General features: G+C 41.5%; 1 protein-coding gene across 1 annotated transcript; it reads left to right on the plus strand.

Annotated features, from left to right (window-relative positions):
* Positions 1-4,192: 4,192 nt before the first annotated feature.
* On the plus strand, positions 4,193-10,882 carry LOC119697430 (von Willebrand factor D and EGF domain-containing protein-like). Its single transcript, XM_038128202.1, has 5 exons — positions 4,193-4,420; positions 6,425-6,520; positions 8,310-8,414; positions 8,810-8,905; positions 10,466-10,882. The coding sequence occupies exons 1-5, from the start codon at positions 4,264-4,266 to the stop codon at positions 10,573-10,575; spliced, it is 564 nt and encodes a 187-aa protein (XP_037984130.1). The 5' UTR covers positions 4,193-4,263; the 3' UTR covers positions 10,576-10,882.
* The last annotated feature ends 1,713 nt before the right edge of the window (positions 10,883-12,595 follow it).

The following is a 12,595-nucleotide window of genomic DNA, read 5'->3' on the forward strand; positions in this document are numbered from 1 at the left end:
TTGTCTTGAGCTGAGATACAGCTGTGATCAATGCTACTTAACTGTACCATTACCTGATGACTCATCTGCACGTGGTGGAACAGAGACCAAATTATGCTGAAAAGCACTTATAAATGGGGTTTCTACCTGTGATGTGACACTGATAAACAAAGCATCATCCCTGGATGACACGTTTTTTAGGTGTACTTATGCACAGCACAGCTGTAACAGTGCAATGATTGTGCCAGAGCTTGGAACTGCACATATGGCACAGGGCTGGTAAAGAGGCAGCTGTGTAATACACCTTCTAACATTACCTCTCATCCCAGCAATTCCAGTTGATTATTGAGATACTGACATTTTATTAGATGGTTGTGCATCACCTCTGTACAAGCACCCTCTAGGGTTTTGTATCCCAATTTCTAAGTTTATTGTTTTCTTAGAAGTTACTACAACTGAGAGGAGGTTGTGCTGTATTACAGCTGGCTGGCTCATAAATTCCCATGGCATGTGAAGATCTGAGCTTGTACTTCCTGAATGTTTTTCACACTGAAATGAAATAAAAGCCTTTGAAATAGGCAAGAGACACGTACACATGCTCTAAGCTGGTCAGAAGTGGTGTCTTCCCACAGGGCTGTTGGGGACCCCAGTTTTGTATCTGCTTTGCCTCCCATGGAGCACAATCCTAGGCTCCAGGTGAGCGTCCTTATTCTCATAATATACCACAGAGTACCTTAACTCTGATTATAATGGGGAGTTCATTTCTTCCCTGTCCTCTTCTTTGGACTGGACAGCAGCATCTCAAAGAGGCTACTACATATTTGCTGTGATACAGTGCATTAGGAGGATGTTGACACAAAAATGAGCCTGTGAATGTCCTGCTGCTAAAACTGCCTTATTTTGGTTTTATTTTGAAAAGAAGTATTAAATATGACCATTATGAAAATAATGAATGAGTCTTAATTCTCTTCATCTAATTTTCTACTTAAAAATTTCATTTTTTCAAACTATCTGCTGGGTTTTGTTTTTTTGTTTTTTTTTTTAAATATCAGATCGTGCTTCTAAGGCTAAAGCATGTTGGATGCCTGGAAGCATTTCTGTTTTCAGTGAGAGCCCCTGTTAACATGATTCAATCATTTGTAAATGCAGACATGCACTCAGCAAATTTGATAAACCCTGAGATGAATTTAGATGCACAAAAATGGTGAAATAACCTAATCCTTCCTACAGAAGATAATGTTTAAACAAATTTACTTCATTCAATGAAACACCTGGGCAAGCTTATTTAATATAGTCTTTGCATTTAATTATCCCCTCTGGATGGGGCACTTTGCCATATTTCAAAATATGATTATTTTCTTTGGTATTAATTATTATAAGATCCTCAAAGAAAACCAGGAGAGAAATAAAAAGGGGGTCTTAATTAACCTGAGCCACCAAAAGTCATTTTTGCTGGAATAGACAAGATGGGATATGGAACTGAAAATAAATAGTGCTTTAAAAATCATGAATAATGAAGAATAGCTCTTAAAATCTGAAAAGAATTCTATATGAAGGAGTTGTTGCTAGGCATTAATATCAGAAAGGCACACTTACCCAAAAAACTGTCTTATAGAGGAAAGACAGTAATGGAAAAAATATTTCTGTGAAGAAATCAATATGCACAAAGTTATTGGCAGAAGTCAAGGAGGTGTAAAATTATGCTATACTCAGAGAACAATACAGCCCAGATTCAGCGTCTTCAGCTCTTTTCTCATTTTGCTCTTGTGGGGATGGCATAAAGGAAGCGATTCCCTTTGGGAAGAATTTATTCCACAATATATTTCTGGCAAGTAGTTTTACTAAAAGTGGTATCACTGCATAATCCTATTACTCCTGTCCTTGCAAGAAGGAATACTGCACGTGAGAACAGGAGACCCTGTTCTCCTCACCACAGCTGGAGCTGCAATGGGAATGGGGTTTGGGTATTCTTATTCTAGATAGCAAATCAACACACTATGGCAACTTGTGCATGAGTAATTAAATCACCAGAGCTTTTTGCTTCATCATTACTACTTGAAAAGATATTTGCTATGTGGTTTGCACAGGACAAATGTATGTATCCTATAAATGTTGCTTTGGTTGCCTAAGCACAAACAAGAGGGAATTGTGCATGTTTTAGGCAATTATTCAGTGTTGTACTTTCAGGTTATTCTTGTTTAATTATTTAATGGTATTTTGCTACTTGAAAGTCTAAATGCAGTCTTGCAAAGATAATTTTATATGTGCCTTAACCTTTGCAAGAAGCCAGACAGCACCTCATGCTATTGGCAGCAGATTTGCCTTGCATTCTACTGCTGCTATGAGCTGTATGTTCCACACTCTGTAGGTGTGAAAAGGGATTAAAACCAGTTTTACAACAGAAGTACCTTTGGCTTTTATTCTGTCCATAACAAGGCAATCACACAAATTCTAATTTCCAATCAAAGTGAAAGCAGTTATCAAATCATACTCCTGCTTCATCTGGAAAACAAATTGAGATGCTTTATGCCACTTGCAAAGCAATTCAAAGTCAACTCTCACAGTAGACAACAAGACTTGGCTTTCCCTTAGTTTTTCAAAGGCATGAAGTTTATTTCACTTTTCTGTAGCTACTTTGTGTAGGTGCTTATAATCTCTTTTTCACTACTGGTCATTCCAATTCATCTGAAAATGCTTTGTTGGGCTGAGTCTTGTGGAAGTGTTTTCTCTGGAAAATTTGTGAAATTATAGGAAATGCTTGTGAAATAATGAGAGAAAAAATGTTTTATGATCATCTGTGTTTGTGTTCTTTGTAAGAGAAACATTGTCATGATCAAATTGAAATATACTGCTCTTTTGTCACAAAATTGGACTCGAGCCATTGCCAGAGACAGCATGGCAAGGAGCAAGTCCAGAGAAGAGCAGTCAATATGCTCAGAGGGCTGGGGTACCTTTTCTATAAAGCCAGGTTGAGAGCTGTGGCTATTCATCCTGAGGAAAAGAATGTTCTGGGAAGAATTTAGAGCACCTTCCAGTACCTAAAGGGACCACAGAAGAGCTGGAGAGGAACTTTTGACAAGGGCATGGAGTGACAGGACATGGGCAAATGTCTTCAAACTGAAAAAGAGTACATTTAGATTAGAAGAATGAAGAAATTCTTTTCTGTGAGGGTGGTGAGGCTCTTACACAAGTTGCCCAGAGAAGTTGTGGATGTCACATCCCTGGAAGTGTTCAAGGCCAGGCTGGATAAGACTTTGAAGTGGAAGGTGTGCCTGTTCATGGCAGGGTGTTGGAACCAGATGATTTTTCAGGCCCTTTGCAAACCAAGCCATTCTATGATTCTATGAGACCCGTATTCTTCTTCTCTGTCAGGTGGCAGTGAGTTCAGTCCCTAAGTTCTCTCTCTGAAACCCTCCTTTGAATATCATGTCATGATATTCACGTATGGCACCTTTAAAGATGGAAATGTATAGAAATCAGAGTCTGTGGGTTCTCAAACAGGGCAGGAGTTCAGAGCTGGGCTGTGCTGGAAGTGGTGGCAGGGCCAGCGGGTGTCAGGCAGGCCAGGGGCTAAGGTGGGCTCCTTGTCCAACACACCTGGTACTGGACCTGGTGGCTGGTCCTCTGCTGTTGGAGGCCTCCGGACCCGCAGATAAAATCACAGGATCAGTCAAGTTGGAAAAGGCCTACGAGAAGATTGAGTCCAATCTACGACTGAACCACCACTAAGTCAATATGTGCCACATCCAGTCTTTCCTTAAATGCCATGAGGGGCGATAACTCCACCATCTCCCCGGGCAGCCCGTTCCAACATCTAGAAACCCTTTCTGTGAAGAAATTCCTCCTAATGTCCAACTAAACCTCCCCTGGTGCAGCTTTAGAGTATGTCCTCTTGTCCTGTCCTGTTGCTGGCTGCCTGGGAGAAGGGGCCGACCCCCCGCACCTGGCTCCAAACTCCTTTCAGGGAGTTGTAGAGGGTGTAGAAGGTGTAGAGGGTGTAGAGGGTGTAGAGGGTCACCCCAGAGCCTCCTTTCCCCGCAGCCCCGGCCGTGCCGTCGCACGGTGACCCGCTGGGGTCACGGGCTCTCGGGTGGCTCCCACCCGCCGTGACACGGCACGGGGGGCGGCGGGCGGGGGAGGCCGGCGCTGAGGAGGAGGAGGAGGAGGAGGAGTGGGAACGGACTGAGAGGGTAAAAGCGAGAGGAGCGGGAAGGAGCGGGGCCGAGAGGGCAGCGAGCGGAGCGGAGCGGGCCGCTAGGCCGAGGCGGGCTGCCCTGCCGGGCCATGGCGCGGCTGCGGCTGCTGCTGTGGCTGTGGCTGTGCGCGCTGAGCCCCGGCCCGGCCGCCGCCTGCAGCCCGCGCTGCCGGCACGGCGGGCTCTGCCTCGCCGACGGCTCCTGCCTCTGCTCCAAGGGCTACGAGGGCGAGCGCTGCCAGCACGGTAACGCGGGCGGGACGCGCCGGGGCCGGGGCGCTCCGAGCGCCGGCAGGGATGGGCACGAGCGCCGGCTCGCTCTCTGCCGTGCCAGCCCTCCGGCGAGCGATCCCTGCGGGAAGGGCTGAGCAGACCGGGTTCGGATCTGGGGTGAGAGGCGGGGGGTGAGGTGCCGGGGAGGACCTAAAGAAGGCGAGAAGGACCTAGAGGAAGACGAGAGTTAAGGCACCCTTTGGTAGGGCGAGGCAGTGATAGCAAACTGATGGAGCACAGCCAAAAGCCAGCATGAAGACCTCGCTTTAGTAAGCAGACCCCACTGCTGGACATGGCCGTGGGTCCATAGAGAGCTTTTTGCCGCTTGGATGCTGGGTAAGAGGCCACTCGCTGGACAGGCTTTGGTGTTTTATTCCTCCTACTGCTTTAACTGCATGCTTAAATACTTTCCGGGAAGTATTTAAGGAATCACAGAATCAGTCAGGTTGGAAGGGACCAGAAGGTCATCTGGTCCAACATCCCTGCCCAAGCAGGGTCATCCTAGAGCACAACGCACAGGATTGCATCCAGATGGTTCTTGAATGCTTTTAGAGTCTTGACAGCATTCTAAGCCACAGCAACATTTATTTAGTATCTCTAGGTGCAATTAGTCAGGACTAGTCATTAACGAAAGCATCAAAAGAGTGTGTAGAAAGTAGGTTATTGTCTGGATTTCTTTTTATTTGGAATACACTGTGCTTGTAAAAGTGCTGTTGTTTCCTTCCTGGATGTTACCTGACACAGAATCATTTGTATATCCCATTTCCACAGTAGGAGACGTAAAGCTAGGGTGGAGTCTGTTCCTGTTGGTTTCCACGGATAGACAAAGTATTTTTTGAAAATGCCACCTAATATGCAAAAGTAAACATCGTGAAGAAGAGTTTTAGTTTGAACCTGTTCAATGTTACATGCTACATTTCTAAGTTTCTAATTTTCTTGTTTAAAAGTTCAACTGTAGAACTTGTAGCTATTAAATGCTAAAAAAATCACTCAGTGTCAGTAGTTCCTTTGCTTTGCATATTGTCCTATGTGAAGAGAGAGCTCATCTCACACCAGCAGCTAACTCAGATGAGACTCCCAGAAACAGATGGGTTTCTAAAACCTGTGTGTGAATAAACAAATGTTTTCTCAAAGAGCAGGGCTGATTCAGGGATGATTATTACTAGCAAAGAGTCTACATGATAGGTAATTCATTTGCAATCTGAATGGATTTAACTAGAATTTTGAGAGAAATTGAGATTTTTATTCATACCTTATCAAACTTGTCCAAACTGTCAGCAATGAAAAAGTTGCAGGATTTGTGATTATCATAGATGCTTTTCTCACAACAGATTATTAGAGTTATGAGAAAAGTTACATTTGTCTTGGATGCTTACTAAACAAACACTGTAAATTTCAGAAAGATTTCTGAAAAGTCAGCTGAAGCAAAAAAAAGGGGAAAAAAAGAGTGTGGGGGAGAAAGAAATCCTGACTGACTTCTGGTGACATTTTAAAGAAGAGGTATAAGGAACAGAGCATGTAGTTTTTCTGAAGGTGAACATAGGAATCCAGTAAAGAGTAAAAAGTCTGCTCTCTCATCTTAAGAATCACATGATGCCTCTCAAGATGCAACATCTTTTTATTGAATCATTTCTTCTTATCACCTATTTTGTGATATTTCTCCAGTTATCAAAAGCTTTTTTGGCAGTCCAGCTGTGTTCCTGTTTAATAGGGGTCTTTCTTCTTCCTGTTCTGTCCAGGCCCAAAATATTCCTTAGTTTTGAGTGCTTAAAATCTTAGTGCAGTGGAGTCCTCCCCATACAGGGAAATGATTTCACCTTATCAGCAATGTAAGATGATGTGGCAGATATATCTTAAAAAACATTAAGACAAACTGATGAAAATATAATAATGTGCAAATTTCTCATGTATTTAAGTAGTAACTTTAGTAAGATTCACCAGTATTTATCCAACCTTTCTTTGTTGTCTGTCTTACAGCTACATGTTATCCAAAATGTAAAAATGGGGGAGAGTGCCTTCGACCTGGAAAATGCAGATGTCCTCCTGGGTATGGGGGTAGATACTGTCATAAAGGTAAGACCCAAGGAAGTGGTAGCTTGGAAAGACAATGAGTTTGAAAACAGACTGAATTAATTTAGGATGCCTCAAGTCCTGGGTCTAGCACGCTTTGAAATAATGACCTTAATGCTGTAAATCTCTGACCTTACTATCAAGACATGCATGGCCTAGAGGATCTGCATGCTTGCACGTGCTGAAATGTGTTGTGAGAATCTGAGTGAGTTTTTTGCCTGGGAAAATACCCTTTTATGTGCTATGTAAATATTCCATTCAGCTCTATAACAGATTCTTTCTAAATAATTTATTGAGATGGCTTGTGTAGATACATATTTCTGCATTAAGTGGTTGAAACTTTTATGTAGTATCTGCAAGATGGTAACACTGAGGGCCAGTCACTGAGGATATGTGTGGTGATGTATTGTTGAGAGGTAATGGGAGATGACAGAGAAGGAGTAGCAAAGATCAGTTTTGATGGTTTTGTGAAGTCTGTTGAATATATGCATGCATTGGAAAAGGCAATCCAAGAAAACACTGTTGTACATGTACAAACTTGTGGTGTGGTGCAATGTGCTATTACAGAATCTCACAAAATCACAGACTGCGAGGTTGGAAGGGACCTCTGGAGGTCATGATTTCCAAGCTCCCTGCTCAAGCAGGGCTACCTAGAGCCAGCTGCTGAAGACCATGTCTTCATGGCTTTTGAATAGCACCAGGGACAGAGACTCCACAATTCCCAGGGCAATCTGTACCAGCATTTGGTCACTCTCTCTATGAAGACCGGCTGATTATTTCCTTGTCCTTAATGAGGCTGGAAGTAGTTTCCAGAGCCAGTCCTTATATTACCTCAGTAGGAGCTGAGGTGAGGCAGACCAGCCTGTAGTTCCCGGGGTCCTTCTTGGCCCTTCTAGAAGACTGGACTAATATTTGCTTTCACACAGTCCTCATGCACTTCTCTCTGTCACCATAATGGGTCAAATGCAATCAATATTAAATACATTAACTTACATTGTGTGACAAAGTAATATGGAAACAAATATTGAAGATCTTTTCCAGCTATGCTGGATTTGACTTGCATGTCCTTGCATGTTCAGTATTTGTGCTAAAAATCTGTTAGCTGAAATTGTGCTCAATACTTGTGGTTGAACTAGAGATTTGGATATTTTATCTACAAATTATCAAGCAGACATCCAAACTGTGCATCTTTACAGTGAAGGATAGTTGTTTTTTTTCAACACAGTGAAGGTGGTATAGATTATACTTTCTTGCTTGTGAAAGGAAGCATTTGATTGTACAGAACAGTGATTGTGCTCTCCACAGTTGATACTAATCGTATGTCTGGCATAAATAACGCTTCAATAATGAGGTCTTCGGGGCTTTGATGTGTAGAACAATTCCAAAATGAGGAGGCTAACTCGAGTATTTGGCCTTTGGGAAGGCACTGCTTAACTTGACTATAGTCATAGTTTTATTTGTCAGAGTATTATCCCCTTCTCTTCTTCCTCTTGTAACACGTAGGTCCTGTCAGGTAAGGAAATACATGAATCCTTCACCACATGTTATTGGCTTACCAAGTGTGATTTGGCAAGTTTGATGCCAATATGCATGTTGTTAGTTCCTGTAGTGTAGCTGATGAACGGTGGTGTTATTGGTGAGAAGCAGAACAATGCCTTGCCCTGAACAGTCAAAATTTTAGTTTCTGCAGATGTGATAAAACAAGTAGTTGATGCCAGACAAGCTGTTTAAAGACAATTTTCTGAAGCCTTGGGCTGCTTCTGAAATGCCCAATGTATGCTGTTTTCCACAGTAAGCTGTGAAGGAGGCTGTCAGAATGGTGGGGAGTGCGTCTCTGTCAATGGAGTGGTGAAGTGTCTGTGTGCTTCTGGCTGGACAGGATCAAGATGCCAGGAAGGTGTGTATCTACATTCATGCAAATATTTATATTAATTCTAAAACTGCAGTAACAAAACCATTTTAAATGAATTAATGGAAATGTCATTGCATTACTACAGAAATGAGTGACCTACATTATGGATACTTACACAGATAAAATAATGGGAAAATATTTTGCATTAAAGTGTACAACTGTTCACATTTAAACCAAGATTCATTACACAGTACCTATTTTTTGTTCTCCACTTCCATGTTCCTGGAAATACTTTTGGAGTTATACCAGTTGAATATCTGGCCTAGAAGAAAATGTGTTTTGCCATTTTGACTTGTATCATCCTGAATCTTTCATTCTGTCAGGATTCTTTTACATCAGTTTTATAAATCCTGCTGACTTATCCATTCTTTTTCTTGTAGCAATTTGTCCTCAAGGTTGTCGGAATAATGGAGCTTGTGTGGCTCCTGGGATTTGTAGCTGTCCAGCTGGATGGGTCGGTAGAGCGTGTCACTTAGGTAAATGACTTCTGACATTTTTCATTTATCCTTTCCTCTGCTTGTTTGATTTACCAATCAAAGTGTTCAAATCTTCAGGGCCTAACAAAGCTTCCAGGGAAAGTATCTTAGAATAGTAACTGAGAGCTGCTTCCACATACTGAGGGTCTTACAAGTATGTGTAAGGAGTAGATGGCTGTTCAATTTGGTCAGAAACACATAACTTTTTCACTTTGAAAGAGATTCAAATTTTGGTTCAATTAATTACTTGGTATGTTTTGTTGGTATTTCTGAAATATTGTTTGTAAGCTGAGACCCCAATATAAGGAACTGAAAATTACAGAAGTAGCTAATGGTGTGGGTTAGAAGCTTCATTAAATTTTATAGACATGTAAAATTTAAACTTGCTACTCACTTTGAGGATAAGTTGATAGAATCAAATCCATGTGTTCTTAGAACTCTGAAAGCTGCCTGTAATCAGGATTAGTACTGACACTCTTGCTGAACAACCACTTCCATTTTCACAAACTTTGATTCACAAAAGCAGGTGGTTGTAAATTCTTTCATCTTCGCTTCTTGGGCCTTGTATGCTTGTAACAGCACTGGCCTGGTGCTAAAGGCAATAATCCTGAGACTACATTAGGCAAGGGTTTCTTTTTTTGCTCTCTGGGAGTCTGAAAACTCATGCAAACCTTGATTTTTAACTGAATATTGTGGGTGCAGGGTCTCCAGATTAAGTCCTCTACATCTGATATTTTCTCATGGCTGTGGGCATGGCTGTGGCACTAAATCAGCTAGTGTTAGTTCTTCTACAATATTAATGGTCAAGCAAACATTAACAAGTAATATTTTGATATTCCCATTGACCATCAAAATGGGTTCATATTCATTGACGTATTGAGATAGAGGGTGATGTTAAAAGCCAAGTGTGGGAGTGGCAGAGAACTTATAGAATGCTTAGCTCCCTGCAGCTGCAGTAATGGCAGAAGTGTTCAGGTTCTTAATGTCAGAGTAATCAGTTCCCAAACTAACTAGATCTGCATCAAGTTTGACTTCTTTTGTGTACATGCTCATACATAAATTGTGGCCCCTGGCTTGTCAGCTGAACTGGTGTGTAGCAGGGGACAGCTGAAGCTGTGCCCACTCAGCCCCCCTCTGCTCTTGTGGGGGAAAAGGAGGGAGGTATGTGAGATACTGCTAGGATGAGGTGACTGTTTCCTCATGGGTGTGGATCCAGGCACTAGCTTGAATAAGTTTCAGCACAAAATTTTATTGTTCTCTCATTTTTATGGGGGCATCCATCTCAAAAAGAAGCCTGTGCCTTAAAGAACAGAAATTATAGTATTTTAAAAGGGAAATGGAGCATGAATAAGTCTAGACGTACGTACTGAGCCTGTATTCCAGTGAAGGCCACAATGCCATAAATTGAGAGACATTGCTTTTCAGTTCTTCCATTATGCTTTTATTTATACTGCCCCAGTGCAGTCACCAGGGAACAATTCTGCTACTGCAGTGAGACAAAAAGAAAAATGATCCTGTGTTGTGCTGAAGATATGCTGTGTATCTGGTGTCTCATTTCAGCTGTATGTAAACTGCCCTGCCAGCACGGAGGGAAATGCATCGCTCCAAATGTGTGTAGATGTCGACTGCCATACTCTGGGCCACAGTGTACAAAGAAAAGGAAGGAATGAAGCAACTTCAGCCAAGATAAGCTGCATTTTTTTTAATGTAACTATACAGAGAGGAAGTCTGTAGCAGTGGAGGACCTTAAAATAAACATGGTAATTTGATTTCAGACAGCTTTTTGTCCTCACTATATTAAATACATGCTTTTCTATATGAAAGGGTGGTATTGCTGATTGTAAGAAAGTTGTTACAAATATTCAACTGTGTGCAGTGTATGACACCTTTTCTCCTCTTCTCAATTTTTCTTCATAAGCAAAAGTATTATGCTTGGTTGATACAGCTGACTCTGAAATAAAATTTTCCTCAAATCAAGTCAGAATAGATCTATGCTCTTCTTTTCAATTTTTCTATCCTTTGACTAGACTTATTGTGCTATATAATTACATTTTTTTAAAACACATGAAACAAAAAGCCCTCAATTCACATCATCAGAAGTGGATGCCCTCCGCCTCCAATCTGATCTAGATCTCAATCAGCTAAACAGTATTTTAAAAAACCCCAACAACTAGCACTCCCCCACCAATACTTGTTCAGACAATTCTGCAGTTACTTTCTAAAAGCTTAATCCATACTGATACTCTAAGAGTCCTTATCTTGACTACTTCTCAGGTCATATTATCTGATCATCTCTCAATATCCAGTTATTTCTTTTCCTTACCCCAGTAAGACAGGGAAATGAATTTTTCTTCTGGAGACATTGATAATTCTATGCTATTCAGGACTGTGTTGTTCTGGGAGCAGCATAATGGGAGGCTGCAGACTAGCAGTGAGGAACAGCCATGCCTGTCACAAATCACATGTGTGAGGGATGTTGACGTTGTCTTCTGGAGATGTTCCTGTTTGGCTTCATTTAGGTTTTGCAGCCTTTTGAATGGGCTGCAGAATGGACAGAGTCTCCCATGTTCATTGTTCCTTGTCTCATTTGTGCTGGCTTTTGTATGGCACTGTTGAGGAAGGTTTTGCCAAAACATGCAAACTGGATCTGTGAACTTTTCAAATGATGCTCAGATCAGTTTTTATTTTTTTGAGAGATTTATTTTCATTGTCTTCTAGATGAAACTGGAATTTTTTGTGTGTGTGTGAGAATTTTAGCTATGCGTTACTTTTTGCTGGAACAACATTTTAACTGTGTTTAACTACCAGAACATGTAGCTCTCATGGGCAGTGACTTAGGTGGACCTGTTTCTCCTGGCATTACAAGCCACTGAGCAAAGAGGCAAAGGTAATGGGGTCTTTTCAGTTACCAATCTTCTCTACAAGAGGGTGCCCAAGCATGCAGAGGGCAATTGAAAGGCAATGGTTTAGTTCCTGAGACTCCTGTTTCCTGTTCTGAGCAATTGCATAATTGAGCTTTCTCCCGTGCTTGCTTTGGAGGCTCAGAGGAAACCTGCTGCAGAGATGTTGTGAAGGATTTCCTGCAGGGACAGGGCACAACAAAAGAGGATTGCACATTTTTTTTTGTGCTGCTTTTGCTGGGATACACTGGCTATTTCAGACCTGCTGGTGAAAATTTAATTGTCATGTGTGGAAAAAGATGATTTCATTAAGTTCTGAAGTTTTGTAATGATGATGATGATGATGATGATGTAATTCTGTGTCACAGTCCACCACATCATGCCATAATTTAGAAATTCAGGAGTTAGGTTGAATACCTTAGGTGACATACTGTTTGCTGGGGAATAAATGGGAAGGTAGTTACTTGCACCAGACCCAAAATTTAGAATAAATAATCAGTACTATGTAAATACAAAGAGGCATAATATCTCAGTATTATTCCCAAAAAGACTGACTTCTACTAATAAAGACAAAAGTGACAGTAATAGTGACGAGAAGCTGGACAAGATTCACATTGTCAGGAGCAAGAGACCAGAAGCAGTCATTGAAAGATCTGTAATTGGTGCTTCTGAACAAGCCAAAACAAATGCTAATTTACTTTTCTGTTTAGAAATGATTGAAGTAAGCAGTAATTTGATTCCACACAGAATGCAATGGCATATTTCAGAAATACTACTTGAACATAGCACC

The sequence above is a fragment of the Motacilla alba genome, chromosome 2, assembly GCF_015832195.1.
Source record: "Motacilla alba alba isolate MOTALB_02 chromosome 2, Motacilla_alba_V1.0_pri, whole genome shotgun sequence".
Classification (NCBI taxonomy): Eukaryota; Metazoa; Chordata; class Aves; order Passeriformes; family Motacillidae; genus Motacilla; species Motacilla alba.